Source organism: Schistocerca cancellata, chromosome 9, assembly GCF_023864275.1.
Source record: "Schistocerca cancellata isolate TAMUIC-IGC-003103 chromosome 9, iqSchCanc2.1, whole genome shotgun sequence".
Taxonomy (NCBI): Eukaryota; Metazoa; Arthropoda; class Insecta; order Orthoptera; family Acrididae; genus Schistocerca; species Schistocerca cancellata.
Window position 1 is genome coordinate 160,776,624 of NC_064634.1, and position 16,385 is coordinate 160,793,008.

The 16,385-nt window shown below is 40.1% G+C and overlaps 1 protein-coding gene across 6 annotated transcripts in view; it reads right to left on the minus strand.

Annotated features, from left to right (window-relative positions):
• LOC126100634 (uncharacterized) overlaps window positions 1-16,385 on the minus strand; it is a 93,609-nt gene that overhangs the window by 45,116 nt on the left and 32,108 nt on the right. For all 6 annotated transcript variants that reach the window (XR_007522192.1, XR_007522193.1, XM_049911262.1 and 3 more), the window contains exons 5-6: window positions 14,431-14,536; window positions 7,955-8,071 (exon numbers count right to left, since the gene is read on the minus strand). Coding sequence is in view for 4 of the 6 variants with exons in the window: in XM_049911262.1 (XP_049767219.1) it covers window positions 7,955-8,071; window positions 14,431-14,536 (223 nt within the window). In the remaining 2 variants the exon portion in view is untranslated. The remainder of the gene's footprint in view (window positions 1-7,954; window positions 8,072-14,430; window positions 14,537-16,385) is intronic.

Here is a 16,385-nt window from a genome sequence, read left to right on the forward strand (position 1 = left end):
TAGTGGCTTCTGAGAAGGATACAGAAGTGCTGTTACCCTCTGTCTGTTCTTTCTACTGAGTGTGTTGTCAGTTAGGGTAACACTGGAGGCATTGTTGCATGCTACTTCTTTACTTATTTTTAATTCATTTACAAAATCTGGTATGGCTCGTGGTATAGATAGCATGTAGTGTATCATGGAGTAGAAGCCTGAGTGGTGTTTTTATCTTTTTTTTTCTATTCTAGGAACAGGTAGGTATTACTATGTCTGTATTAGTTACTTCCTTGTATATCTTAAATAAATGGCATGGCTTACTAACATCAATCGTAAAGTCTAAATAGTTGTTGACATCTCCTACCCACCACTGTAAACTTAATTTTATTGTGGTGTGAATTCAAATGTTGAAAGATACTATGTACAGGAAAGATCAGGAAAAGTACACAACTTAAAAGTGAGTAACAAAGGACAACCTTAATTTTACAATGTGTCCCTAAATCATTTCTATATTCCAATGACCAGAAGCTCTACATACAATGTATCTCCTTCAGGTCTTTCGGTTGGGAAAACTCAGAACTATTATACAAAAAGAGAATGCTAATTAGGGTGGGCACTTCAAATGTTAGAATGCTAAGTCAGTTTGGGGACCTACAAAATCTAGAGATGGAAATGGTAAAGATGCAGATAGAGTTGTAGAGACCAACATGGTGTGTGTGTCAGGGGTGTATGCATGTAGGGCAAAGGATTTGGGGGGTGGGGATGTTAGGCAGTATAGGTGGAGTGAGGGTTGGAGGGTGGAAGACACAGGATTATTTATTAACCCTCAAATGGGCACATCGTTTTTCATGAAACAAGCGGGCATGCAGCGTACTTTGAACACATGTAAATAATACCCGTCTTTTATGTTACCAAAGGAAACATGTATGAGAAAAAGCAGAGTTTAGTCTCACTTTAATTAAACAATGATAAACTTACATTATATGATCTAGATCCCTGTTTAACTAAACACTAATAAAACAAACTTTCATTATATCACTCTGTTGCCATGTACAAGTGCTACCCCCCCCCCCCCTCCCCTCCCCGCGCCAATGACTCACTGGAAGCATTTAACCGTACAGATGCATCAGATTCCTGCCAACTGCTTATCTAATGGCTCTGAGCACTATGGGACTTAACTGCTGAGGTCATCAGTCCCCTAGAACTTAGAATTACTTAAACCTAACTAACCTAAGGACATCACACACATCCATGCCCAAGGCAAGATTCGAACGTGCACCCGTAGCGATCGCGCGGTTCCAGACTATAGCGCCTAGAACCGCTTGGCCACTCCGGCTGGCCAATTGCTTATCTAATTACTAACTATCTTGTAGATAACCGCCTCAGTGTGTGACTGTGCAGGTAGCTCAGGTAATGGTTCATTTTCTCACATGGATCGTAAATTTTTTTCTCGCCTAGCTTGCTGTTTATTTTATATTACTGCTGCTCAGTTGGAGAACACATCACTTTATTCGCTGAAACAGTAACGAAGAAATAGGTATGGGCTCACAGTTGTAAAACAACAATGGAATGGTAGAAAATAATAGTTTTTGTGAGTGGCATACTTTATACACAGCGCGCCCACTCGAGGGTTAATCATACTGGGTCGATAAAGGTAGAGCAGGAATAATAGTGCAATGGAAACTGGAAACAGAGCAAAGGGTTGTGTGCTGCAAACAGAATACTAATGACCAAATTGAATGGATACTGAACTGACATTATAATCACACAGGTATAAATTTCAACCACAGAATGGAGGACTGTGAAATTGAAGTGTTTGATAATGTTAAAGAACTTGTAAAATAGGTCAAAGGGGATGAGAATTTAATCACAGTATTGACAAGCACAATGGGTGGTGGAAAGGTTAACGGAATTCTGTGCTGGACTAAAGATACTCATAGCAAACACACTTTTTGATGATCCGCACTGTCGAGAAAGATATAGTGGATATCAGAGTGACTACATTTCAATAAAACACAGATTCAAGAATCAGGTTAAGGACTGCAAGATTTATCCAGGTGATGACACTTCTGAGTCATCAGTCCTCAGACTGGTTTGATGCAGACCGCCACAAATTGCTCTCCTGTGCCAATCGTTTCACCTCAGAGTGGCAACTGCAACCTACGTCCTCAATTTGCTGGATGTATTCCAATCTCTGTCTTCCTCTACTGTTTTTACCCTTACAGCTCCCTCTAGCACCACGCAAGATTTTCTGATGTCTTTACAAATGTCCGATCAGTGTTTTCCATAAGCTTCTTTCCTTGCCAATTCTGCAGAGAACCTCCTTGTTCCTTACCTACCAGTCCCCCTGAATTGCAATTTTCTTCTGTAGCATCACATCCCACAGGCTTCAGTCCTCTTCTGTTCCAGTTTTGCCACACTCCATTTCTCACTACCATACAATGCTGGACTCCAAATGGCAAATTAAGGCTAGCAGACTTCTCTTGGCCACGAATGCCCTTTTTACCAGCATTAGTATGCTTTTTATGTCCTCCTAACACCATCTGTCATCAGCTATTTTGCTGACTAGCTAACAGAATTGCTTAACTTCGTCCATTTCATGATCCCCAATTCTGATGTCAAGTTTCTCACTGTTCTCATTTGTACCACTTCACATTACTTTCGTCTTTCTTCAGTTTACTCACAATTCATATTTTGTACTCATTAGACTGTTCATTCTTCTCAACACATCCTGTAATTCTTCTTCACTTTCACTGAGGATAGCAATGTCAGCAGCAAATCTTATCATTGAAATCCTTTCATCCTGAATTTTAATCCCACTCTTGAACCTCTCTTTTATTTTCCTCGTGGTTCTTTCGCTGTATAGACTGAACAGTAGGCACAAAAGACTACATCACTGCCTTGTACCCTTTTTAATCTGAGCACCTAATTCTTTGTCTTCCAGTCTTACTGTTTCCTCTTGGTTCTTGGGCATACTGTATATTACCTATCTTTCCCTACAACTTAATCCTATTTTTCTCTGAATTTTGAATATCTTACACCATTTTACATTGCCAAATGCTTTTTCCAGGTCAACAAAACCAGTGAATGTGTCTAGATTTTTCTTCCGTTATCAATCACAATGTCAGAACTGCTCTAGTGCCTTTACCTCTCCTAAAGCCAAGCTGATTGACATCTAACAGATCCTCAGTTTTCTTTGTCATTCCTCTGTACATTATTCCTGCCAGCAACATGGATGCATAAGCTATTAAGCCGATTGTGTGATAATTCTCGCATTTGTCAGCTCTTGCTATGTTTCGAACAGTATGGATGATATTTTTCCAAAAGTCCAATGGTACATCATCATCAGTCTCATATATTCTACACACCAACATGAATAGTCATTTTGTTGCCATTTCCCCCAATGACTTTAGAAATTCCAGTGAAGTATTATCTATCCTTTCTACCTTATTTGATCTTTAAATCCTCCACAGATCTTTTAAATTTTGTTTCTTATACGGGATATCTCCTATCTCTTCAAGGAGTTACTGGAATGAAAAAGCAATGAAATAGGGTTAAAGTACATGTTGTAATTGTAGCATGAAAAGTACTTGTATTGAAAGAAATGGAAAAGTAGCAGTCACAGATAAGAGATGATATTGTGGCATTAATAAAGAAACTACATGATTCAATTTTCCCTCTTTCTTGACAAACAAGGTGTGAAATAATACCAAATCCTGGAAATTTAGAAATGTGGAAAGTTAACAGCAAAAATAACAGCCACTCAGAATACATATTTTCAGGAATACATAAAAGCTACATCAGAATTAATGAAGAGAAGATGACAAGGATAGATACAAAATTGAAACACGGTAACACAGATGTTTCACACAGACTAATAAATAATCACTTTAAGGAGCACAGTGGTCAGAGATGAAAAAGAATATTGCGTAACAAATGCACGAAAAAGACTTCAAGATAGAAACAATACGCGCAGAAACATCCAAACACTGTATTTGCCCAGGAGAAATTAGTTAAATTGAAAATGACAACACAGTACATCCATTCAGATGATTGTGGAGATACAATTCACTTTTCTGAATTTCAAAAAGCTTTGCACATGAGCTCTGAAGGAACAAATACCCATAAACTAATTAAATTATCAGTAAATTAAGGTAAAAATGTGTGCAGCACAGCAGGTGAATATGCTAGATAATAAAACGTCAAATGTTAACAAGAGACTCTCGAAAAAGTAAACGAATTCTGCTATTCCAGAAACAGAATAGATTACGAAAGAAGACAAGCTGGTAGGATTGTACAAAGCAAAAAGGTTTTCTCTAAAACAAAACAGCTACTATTATCCAAAATATAACTTTGAGACTAGAAACAGATTCATGAAAAGTTATGTTGAAAGCATGGCTGTGAAACATGGATACTGTGGAAGGCTGAAATTAAATTATACTTGTACGAGGCATTTGGAATGTTATGTTACATGAAACTTTTGGAAAACAGATGGACTGATCAAGTAAAAAATGAAGATTATCTCCCAATGAATCAACAAGATAAAATGTCTAATAAAGAAAATAATCAAATAACAACAGAGGATGGTTGGGTATATATTACAACGAGTCATAATGGATGAAAAAATCACAGTGGCAGGCCTAGATAATGAGTACAAAAAGCAGCTACTCAATGATGTGGGATGCAGCAGCTATGCTGAAATGGTGAGTACAGGTGAAAAGTGATAGTAATGGAAAGCTTCCTCACACCGACCTTTGGTTGATGACCAAAGCAACAACAGTAAACACCAGAATTAAGTGAATTAACATTTTAACTTACACTGCATTCATATTATTTTTAATTCCAGGTTATATCAGGTGGGGGGAGGAGGAGGAGTGCCAGAGTGTGAACAAGGAAGAGGATAAGTGGGTGTAGGAGGATGGTTAACTACGGCTGAGGCAGGAGGGTTACAGGAATGTAGGATATACTGCAGGGAGAGTTTCCACTTTTGCAGTTCAGAAAAGCTGGTGTTGGTAGGAAGGATCCAAATGGCACAGGATATGAAGCAATCATTAAAATGGAGAATATCATGTTGGGCAGCGCATTCAGCAAATGCGTTTCCAGCTGTTTCCTGGTCATAGTTTGTCGGTGGCCATTCATATGGACACACAGCTTGTTGGCCGTCATGCCCATGTAAAACACAGCACAGTGGTTGCAACTTAGTTGCAGATCACATGACTAGTTTCATAGGTGGCCCTGCCTCTGAGGGGACAGATGATACTTGTGACTTGACTGGAGGTTGGAGGGGGGGGGGGGGAGGGGGGAGGATGTATCAGACAGGTCTTGTGTCTACGTCCATTAGAGAGATATGAGTCATGAGGCAAAGGGCTAGGACCACGGGTTGTGTAGGTATGGATGAGAATATTGTGTAGATTCAGGGGCGGCACAATACCACTGTGGGAGGGAGGATGGGAAGGATAATAGGTAGGACAGCCCTCATTTCAGGGCACGACGAGAGGTAGTCGAAACCCTGGCAGAAAATATAATTCAGTTGCTCCAGTCCTGGGTGGTACTGATTCACGACAGGAATGCTCCTCTGTGGCCGGACGGTGGCACTTTGGCAGGTGGGGGGAGGGGGGGGGATGACTGGAGAGAGAACACACGGGAGATTTTTTTTCTGTACAAGGTTCAGAGGGTAATTACCATCTGTGAAAGCTTCAGTGAGACCCTTGGTGTTCTTCTGGAAGGACTGCTCGTACCTACAGATGTGACAGTCAAGTGAGCCTGGGCTGTATGAAATGGACTTCTGGGTATGGAATGGGTGGCAGCTGTTGAAGTGGGGGTATTGCTGGTTGTTGGTAGGACTGACATGGATGAGGTACTGATGTAGCTGTCTTTGAGGTGGAGGTCCGCATTGAGGAAGGTAGCTTGTTGGGTTGAAGAGGGAGGAGAAGGTGCTGACATTCTGGAGGAATGTGGATAGGGTGTCTTAACCATCAGTCCATATCACAAAGATCTTATCAATGAATTTGAATCAGGTTGGGCTTTATGGTTCTCGGTAGTTAGGGAGGATTCCTCTAGATGGCCCATGAATTGGTTTTCCTCTAGATGGCCCATGAGTTGGTTGGCATAAAATGGTGTTATGCAGATATCCACTGCCATACCTCGGATTCATTTGTAGGTGATGCCTTCAAAGGAGAAGTGACAGGGTTAAGATATAGTTGATCATGGCCACTAGGAAGCAGCTGTAGATTTGGAATCTGCCAGGTGTTGGGAAAGGTAGTGGTCAGTAGGAGCAAGGTCATGGGTATTAGGGGTGTCAGTGCAAATAGAGGTGCCATTAATAGCGAAGAGCAGGGCACCATGTGTTAAGGAAACAGGAACTGTAGAGAGTCGATGGAGGAAATGGTTGGTATCTTCTATATAGGAGTGTGGGTTGCAGGTAATAGGCTGAAGATGTTTGTCTACAAGAGCAGAGGTTCTCTCATTGGTAGCCTAGTAACCAGCCTCAGTAGAGCAGCCTGGATGGTTGGGTTTATGAACTTTGGGAAGCATGTACAAGGTAGGTGTGTGGAGAGTGGTAGGGGTGAGGTGAGAGATGGACTCTAGAGAGAAGTTCTGGGATGAGCCTAAGGAGTTGAGGAGAGACTGGAGATCCTGCTGCATTTCTGGATGGGGTCACTGTGGCAGGGTTTGTAGGTGGATGAATCTGACAGATGGTACAGTTCTTTGGCAAGGTAATCTTTGTGGTTCAAAATAACAGTGGTGGAGCCTATCACAGCGGGTGGGATTTTAAGGTTGCATTCAATATTTTGGTGGTAGATTGCAGTTCTTTCTATGGATGTAAGGTTAGCTTGCATGTTGAGGGATTTGTGGAATGATGGTGAGGCTAGGTTTGAGGTTAAGAAATTCTGGAAAGCTAACAGGGGGTGATTTGGGGGCAGTGAGAGTGACGATTAAACTGAGTCAGGCAGGGTTTAACATTGGACTTTGGTTGAGTCTGATTGGTAGGAATTGTGGCAAAGAAGTGTTTCCACTATGGGGACTAAGAGAAGGAGAGAAGGTCTTTAACAAGTCCTGCATGAGTGAATTTTAGTGCGGGGCAACAGGTGAGGCCTTTGGAAAGGACTCTTACTTCTGTGGGGCTAAGGTTTATGGAGGAAAAGTTCATGACTGTGTTTCGAAGCTATTTAGGTTCTGGATTCTGTATGATGGTAGAAAGTAGTTTTTGAGGGTGGGGTAAATGTAGTGGTCTGCAAGGCAGGGTTTGTTAGCTATGAGGGGGTGTGGGGGAGTTTTGAAGGTTGTTGTAGAGGTGGTGGATAGTGGTAGTCCAAGGTGTTGTTTGAAAGTCTTTTTCTTGTGCCTATCTGCGACTCAGCATTTCTGCTGTATGGTGAGTACTAATCTATCCTTTCCATAATATTGTCATGGATATGAGATATGCTGACATAATGTTCAATCATACTTGTCTATCTGAAACTGATATATGCTGACATCCAATGTTCTTATTGAGGATTTTCATTCTATCAGTTGCGAATGTTGATGACAACATGACAGTGCAATTACAAATCTGAAATTCTGTGGCTATGAATTGGTCAACAATATTCTACAAGCACATTGCCATTACATACCTCCTAAACAAATATAATGCCAGGATACTGAGATGGGTGAAGATGTGTAATACAGTTTTCAGTACTTGTCTTATAACAGTCAGCCAGCTTGAAACTGCAGTCTTTTTTGATTCAAACAACAGAGGTGCAAATTTTAATTGTATTTTAGATTTATGTGGCTGTTTCAGAACTATCTGAGATGATTTCGAACAACAGTATTTTCAAAAAAATGGGACATACGTACATACAAAATCAGAAATTTTATATTGTCAATATTACCACCACCTAAAATATTTACAGTCCACTTTGAAACATCCTGTGGTAATATCATACTTCAGATGACGATGATAATGACATGCACTAAAAAAATTCTGGAAGAATAAACTCACCTGAATGATGTTTGGGTAGCAGAAGCACATTTGGTAAACTGCCTTGTTGGTAATTTCTGCCTATTTTCATACAGACTTTCCAGACTTCTTGTTAAACTCTTCTGGCCCATTAAAAACCTATAAAATACATTTTGGTATTGTGAAATAATGAAATACGCTGTAAAAAATGTTCAACATAATTTTCTCACTTTGTTTAAAGTCAAGTATGGTATATATCAGGAATCAATGAAATGTATAGTCATTCTAAATGTACATCACAAATGCATGAAATTTATTCACCGTAACGAACATGGACAACCATCAGTTCTGTCATGGAAAGACAACAACGAAAATTTGTGCCAAAATGGGACTCAAACCCAGATTTCCCACTTATTGTGAGCGGTCACCTTACCAATATGCTGTCCAAGTCTGTTTCACAGCCACATCTAAACTTCCAGATGTTCTCAACCATGTGTCTACAAAATGCACCTGTACATCCATTATGTATATTCCAGTACAGGGGCATCATTTTGTTTGGAAGTCATTTGCTCGGTGTCGGTAAATAAATATGATACGGCAGTGCCTGTGTTGTTCCGAAGTACGATGCAATGTTCCTCAATGAACTCGTATGTAGATGTGTAACATGCAAAACGTGAACCTTACCTAATGTTCAAGGATGTGTATTGGTCCGTCATTGGAATCAAGGCCTTCATGTTTTTAATGACTTTTTTTCCAGTAAATCATTTGGTTTCTTAAAAGTAATCATACATACTGAGACTTTAGTATGCTCTTTGTTATGTTTAATATTGTAAGTGTAATAGAAGTTCTTGATAGAGTACTAGACACAGAATTTAATGTCGCCTATTTTTAATCTACTATTTTATATGAAAACGACACTAAATCTACACATATTTTTATTGATAACATTTAATCTGAATGAATTAACCCTTAAAATTATCATTGTCATTCTGCATAGTGTTTTTCACTGCACACCACACATTACATAAAAAGTGTTCTCCTGCTCCCTCAAGGTTTTGCCCAGAGCACAATTCAGTGTTTCAATTTTCTGCAAATGATTACATTCTGAAAATCTTGCTCCAGCAAATGAGATGAAAATCTGATGAAACAAGCTTTGGGTTGTATGGTGGATCTGGTAAAAAACATGTCAATGAAATTCAGAGGTTTCTGCTGTGATGTTCAGGAAAACACCTAGTAAATCCACGCCCGTGCTGCAGTGCAGTGATACAATATCCCAAGAAAGAATAGGATAAACAGAGCATCGCATAAAAAATTTCAAAACTGTGTAATGAAAGAAGTGTCGTGTTTTGAATGCAACTTTGCATTGCATGAGAGGTGCACAATGACAATTTCAAGTAATCATGTTTCAGTTGTTTACATAGTGGAATTTCCTGTCCAAAATCTGCAGTAAACCCAAAAGATGTAATTATTATAGTGCTGCAAAGTGGCACTGACATTCTCAAATATGAACAATCATTACTGAAGACAAAAATAATGAGTTGTACATGGTGATCTGTTCGAGATGTCAGACAATTAAAACACTATATACAAGAAATTATTTAAATTTATGGCTTGTTAATGGTACATACATGTGTAGGAGAGTCTGGAGTTTGTGTCTGAAGTTTGTGTCGCAGCACATTAGCACTCTCCATATCTGCCACTGCGGATGTGGCACATATCCTACCTAGCATTCATGTTGCACCACATGGGGCGCAGTATTTCTGGAGTGACTGACAGAAAGGCCATCGTAATCTGCATTTGCAGATTGGCTAGATTCTGTAGTTTATGTGAGTACACTGCTGCCTTGAAGTAGCCCCATACAAAACAATCTGTAGGCATTGGGTCAGGACTGTTAGGAGGTTAATGATGCCCAGTCTCCCACCTTCCTGTAGTTGGGGGATTATATAACTACTCAATTATTTCAAGTGAATTGACTGCGTGAACGGCTTTCTCCACAAAAAACAATGGGACAAAGACTCTGTAGTGAGTCACTGAGCACCACACAGTCATTTTAGGGCTGGCTCTTAAGAGCTTGTATGAGATTTGTGACTTTTCAGTTCCCCAAATGATGTAGTTATACATGTTGACTCTGCCGCTCACTTGAAATGTGACTTTGTTCAAGAACATTCAGCAATTTAATCACTAGTTGTTCGCTTTCTGCCACTCACATATCATCATAACAAACTGGAGTTGAGATCTGTAATTCACCCATGTCAGTGCTTGCATACACTGAATATGGTAATGAGACATGTTAAAGTACCATCTAATGATCCTCCAACACACTGTGAATCATGTATTCAGCTCTGCTGATAAGCAGCAGAGTGACTTTTACTGACTCTGAGTCATGGCTTGTCGATTATCTTTCTCCATGTTTCTATCATGCTGCCTTAATGTCTCATCTACATCTACATCTACATCTACATTTATACTCCGCAAGCCACCCAACGGTGTGTGGCGGAGGGCACTTTACGTGCCACTGTCATTACCTCCCTTTCCTGTTCCAGTCGCGTATGGTTCGCGGGAAGAACGACTGTCTGAAAGCCTCTGTGCGCGCTCTAATCTCTCTAATTTTACATTCGTGATCTCCTCGGGAGGTATAAGTAGGGGGAAGCAATATATTCGATACCTCATCCAGAAACGCACCCTCTCGAAACCTGGCGAGCAAGCTACACCGCGAAGCAGAGCGCCTCTCTTGCAGAGTCCGCCACTTGAGTTTGTTAAACATCTCCGTAACGCTATCACGGTTACCAAATAACCCTGTGACGAAACGCGCCGCTCTTCTTTGAATCTTCTCTATCTCCTCCGTCAACCCGATCTGGTACGGATCCCACACTGATGAGCAATACTCAAGTATAGGTCGAACGAGTGTTTTGTAAGCCACCTCCTTTGTTGATGGACTACATTTTCTAAGGACTCTCCCAATGAATCTCAACCTGGTACCCGCCTTACCAACAATTAATTTTATATGATCATTCCACTTTAAATCGTTCCGCACGCATACTCCCAGATATTTTACAGAAGTAACTGCTACCAGTGTTTGTTGTCTCAGTGTGATGGGACACATCTAATGTAGTAACAACATCTGAAAGCTCACTTTGTCTCTACAACACTCAAAAATTTTGCATACCATACAATATATTATGTTGTGGCATAACTACCACTTTGTTTAACAATTGAGACACTCTAAGCGCACTATCTTGTGTCACCTCTGTACAACATGTTTCTGACATCTGGTGTTTGTGCTGTGAACTATGAACACTGTAAAATGTGTTTATAACACACTATACATCAAATTTTATCAAGTATCCTACGTAACAGGTTGTATGTATATTTCACATTCAATTGAACATATTTCATTGATATTGTATCCCTTATATGTACTTTAATAAAATCCTTGAAGTGCTTCATTTATGTCACTGCAGACATCAGGGTATCTGATAGATAGTAGCTAATAATATGTGAAACAATCACTAATGTAAAAATTAACCACAGTGTTGATGCTCCTCATTTGTAATGAAAAGCCAGTAAAATATGTTAACCTAAATGTGTGCAACAACTACTCACAGCGTAATGAATAGTTCATTAAATTTCGGGCATGATGCTGCGCAAATAAAATTTCTTCCACTGATATTTCAGTCGCATATCATCTGGCCACCCACAGACTGAGTCGACAGGCTGACAACAAGGTGCCAAGCATGGCCTTATATGATCCAATGCAGCTAACATTGTATTGATACAGGGCATTCCCATGAACTACAGTGATATGAAGATTTTAACATCCACCTCTTCCTTTTGGGATCCTGCCTTCAAGGAAGATTAGATTAGCTAATAATTTAATAAATAGAGATAACGTTTTTAATTTAGACAAAGCATGGAATCTGGTTCTTGGGGTAATTAAACTGCACAGAAGTCATCACGGTTTCACCACCGCTGAACATACATCGATAAGCGAATCGAATGTCTGTAGACCTTCACCACAGGTGGTGCATGAGTAAGCGTATCTCTTTGCCACTGGCCTGTGTCTGTGACACATATGCACAGAACCGCCTCAGTGGAACATATAACGCCACACATGGCACCTTGTTGTCAGTCTTGCGACTCACTCTAAGGATGGCCAGACGCTATGCAGCTGAAATATCAGTGGAAGAAATTTTATTTGTGCAGCTGCATGCCCAAAATTTAATGGACTATATGCACAACACTTTGAACTAGTGCTAAAGAAAGCTGGAACTGCAATTGATTTTCACCTACACACATTTCACACTTACACACACTTCCTGAGACATTAGCAGAACAAGACACACTACAAATGATTCATTTTGGAGAGCTAGTTAATGTAGTGTATCTTTAAAACTATGTACACACATCAAAAAAATGTTTTGCATCAACACAGTTCCCAGAACTCCTGAAGATAGACATTGACTGTGGATATTGTATCACACACACAGTCCCTTTGACTGTTCAGAGAACTCACTAAACCCGCCCAGAGATGTAGACAACCATGCATAAGCAGCGCCCATTAGACGGAGGGGATCCATCTGCCGATCAGTTCCAGTCAATCCACCAGGAAGGAGGTACACGGCTTGTGTTGTCAGTAGTTGTCTAGACAGTCAATACCACGATTCGTTCATGTTCCCATTGTTACTTTGTGCCAGGAAGGGCCCTCAACAAGGGAAGTGTACAGGCGTCTCAGAGTGAACCAAAGCGATGTTGTTCAGACACGGAGGAGATACATAGAGACAGGAACTGTCGATGGCATGCCTCACTCAGGCCACCCAAGGGCTACTACTGCAGTAGATGACTGCTACCTATGAATTATGGCTCGGATGAAACCTGACAGCAACACCACTATGTTGAATAATGCTTTTTGTGTAGAGATAGGATGTCATGTTACAACACACACTGTGCACAATATGTTGCACGATGCTCAACTTCACTCCTGACGTCCATTGCGAGGTCCATCTTTGCGACCACACCACCATGCAGCGCGGTACAGATGGGCCGAACAACATGCCGAATGGACTGCTCAGGATTGGCATCACGTTCTCTTCACCAATGAGTGTCGCATTTGCCTTCAACCAGACTATCGTCGGAGACGAGTTTAGAGGCAACCTGGTCAGGCTGAATGCCTTAGACATATTGTCCAGCAAGTGCAAAAAGGTGGAGGATCCCTGTTGTTTTGGGGTGGCATTATGTGGGGCCAATGTATGCTGCTGCTGGTCATGGAAGGGGCCGTAACAGCTGTGTGATACGTCAATGCCATCCTCCGATCGATAGTGCAACCATATCGGCAGCATATTGACGAGGCATTCATCTTCATGGAAGACAATTCATGCTCCCATCGTGCACATCTTGCGGATGACTTCCTTCAGTACAATGACATCGCTCGACTAGAGTAGCCAGCATGTTCTCCAGACATGAACCCTATCAAACATACCTGGGAGAATAGAAAAGCCCTGTTTATTGACAACGTGACCCACCAATCACTCTGAGGAATCTACATCAAATCGCCATTGAGGAATGGGACAATCTGGACCCACAGTGCCTTGATGAACTTGTGGATAGTATGCTACAAAGAATACAGGCATGCATCAATGCAAGAGGACGTGCTACTAGGTATTAGAGGTATCGGTCTGTACAGCAATCTGGACCACCACCTCTGAATGTCTTGATGTATGGTGGTAGAACATGGAATGTGTGGTTTTCATTACCAATAAAACGGGCGGAAATGACATTTATGTTGATCTCTATTCCAATTTCCTGTACAGGTTCTGGAATCTCGGAACCGAGGTGATGCAAAACTTTTTTTGATGTGTGTATTTTTCTAATATGCAAGTATAAATACAAAAACCACCAAATATGGGACATTAGTTTCACAGACATTGAAATCAACATGTCCGTCATTCGGTTACCTGGGCTCTCTTCTGTTCACTTTAGTGTAAATGCCTGTCTGCAGGTATTAAGTAAGGATGGAACACACTAGCGAATCTTCAAATACAGAATATTGATACTGTCACTATTACCACTGCTAAGGATAAAACTGTACACTAAGAATGAGAATGCTGATCCTGGATGAGCACAGCACCTGAAAGGCCTTCAGTGGAATTAGACAACACCAACACACACACACACACACACACACACACACACACACAGAATGTTGGACTGTGGTCACGTGTGTGTGTGTGTGTGTGTGTGTGTGTGTGTGTGTGTGTGTGTGTATAGTCTAGTTCCAATGGATGCCATTGTGGCCGAAAGCTTACTTGTTTGACAGTCTTTTTGTTGTGCCTACTTGAGACTCAGCATATCCGGTTTTAAGGTGACCAGCAATCCATTCTTTTCATAATGCCAGAAATTTAGAACTTCAATGAATGAGTCAATGTTTGAAACAGAAAGAAGCCTTGACATTATCACCAGACAATAGAAAAATGATATAACCTGTGAATGTCATACTATCACAGAGGACTAACATACTCAACTGTTTCAAATTAGAGAGATGTTCGATTTCAAACTGAATCCATGACAGTTGATTCCCTCGTTCTGTTTCACAAAATTTGAGTAGCTGTGATTTCAAAGCAGATTCATCTGTAAAATATTAATATAACATGACAGAGATATGCAAGTAACATAAAATCAAGCTATCAAGCAAGAGTCAATCTGATTAGCAAATCAATACCAATAATTTAAATTAAATCTAATAACAACTGACTAGACTTACACCAGACATTACATTAAACTTATGAACACAAATGTATGACCATAAAACATTTTTAAATAGTATTCTACAAATTTTGTTATGATAAACATTTATATATCTTCAAAGGTGGGGCAACACGATAACCCTAAAAGAATTTGCAGGTGTGCATGTTTGTGTGTATTGTGTGTGTGCTGATCAGTGTTGTGGGACCCAAAGCACAGTGCACAATTATTTGCTAAACTAGGTTTTTCCATGTATGTATAAACAAAAGAGTATTGACAATAGGTATAAGCTGAAATAGTTACTTCAGTGCATTTGTTAAAACACTTGTTTCAAATTTGAAAGGATGGAGGTTCACACCCTGTCCAGCCACCCTGTTTTAGATTTACTCTGATATTCCTAAACAATTTCAGGAAAACTCCAAGATAGTTCCTTCAAACAGGTCAGGGTCAACCACTTGTGATACACATTCATATGTTTTTGAATGTCTGCATCAATAATTACTTTACCTTTTCCTTTTCCCTAATCACTGTAAAAATTATCCCTTAATGAATAGAATGGATTGGACTCTTTATTCTAGTCTAGTCTAGTCTATTCATTCATTCATTCATTCATTCATTCATTCAGGGATCATTTTTCCAACAATATACAATCTGCCAACTTAACATGAGGATAAAAGACATGGATGCAGATACACAAATATATACAGATATGTTTTACAGGTAGTTGGCCCTGACCTAGCTGCAAGGAACCATTCCAAAATTTGACTGAAATAATTTAGGAACATCATGGAAAATTTTACTGAGATTGGCCAGACAGAACATGAACCTCCATTCTTCGAATCTGAGGCCAGTGTCTTAACATATTCACTATCATACCTCATCAGTTCATGCACAAGAGAGCATGATAACAATACATTAAAAAAACCTGCATGCAAAATGTCAAGTTTTCAGGGAGTCACACTGACCAGAGAGATAAGGGGTTAAGTGTTTTGAACAGCCCTTGACCTAGCAAGCATTTGTATACCTATCTAAAGAATATGCATATTGTAGATATCCTACAGAACAGGGTCAAAATTTAAACATTAGACAGTTCCTCCAACCCAGGCAAACTGAGCAAATCAGTTGGTTCTTTTGCATTACTTGTGGTCTGTGGTGACCTTAGACAGTTTCTACATTCCGTTCCTGAGACCCCCACCCCACCCCCCCCCCCCCCCCACCCCGTCCAAAAAAAGTTTTTTTGGGGTACAAAAAATACCACTTGTACAGATGCTCACTTCTATAATTTTTATTGGTGGCAGATCGTTGAAATATTTACCATTTGTTCTTAAGATGATGTTTTATGAGAACCTTGAAACTCTTTTCGATATCGCGATCCATTACAAAGATCCAGAGGGTCAAAGTTACCATTCCTATGCACACAAAATGTGTATGTAATACCCAGTCTGAGGCATAAATGCAGTTTTAACTAATATAGTGAACATGTGGCAATGGTTCTGGGTTCATCGCAAGGGTTCTGAGGTCATCAAATTATGTTTTTCATCACCAGTTTTTCACCAATGAAATTTTATGACACACTTTCTCTGTATAATGGGCACTTCACACATTTACAGCCTGTCTTGACCTGGAAATTATTGAAAATGCCACCTGGCGGCACTCAATTTGTTTTTGGTGAAAATGATGTAAAACTGGGAAAACTGCAAAATTCAGTAAAAAATTTCTAATAACATTTGTATTC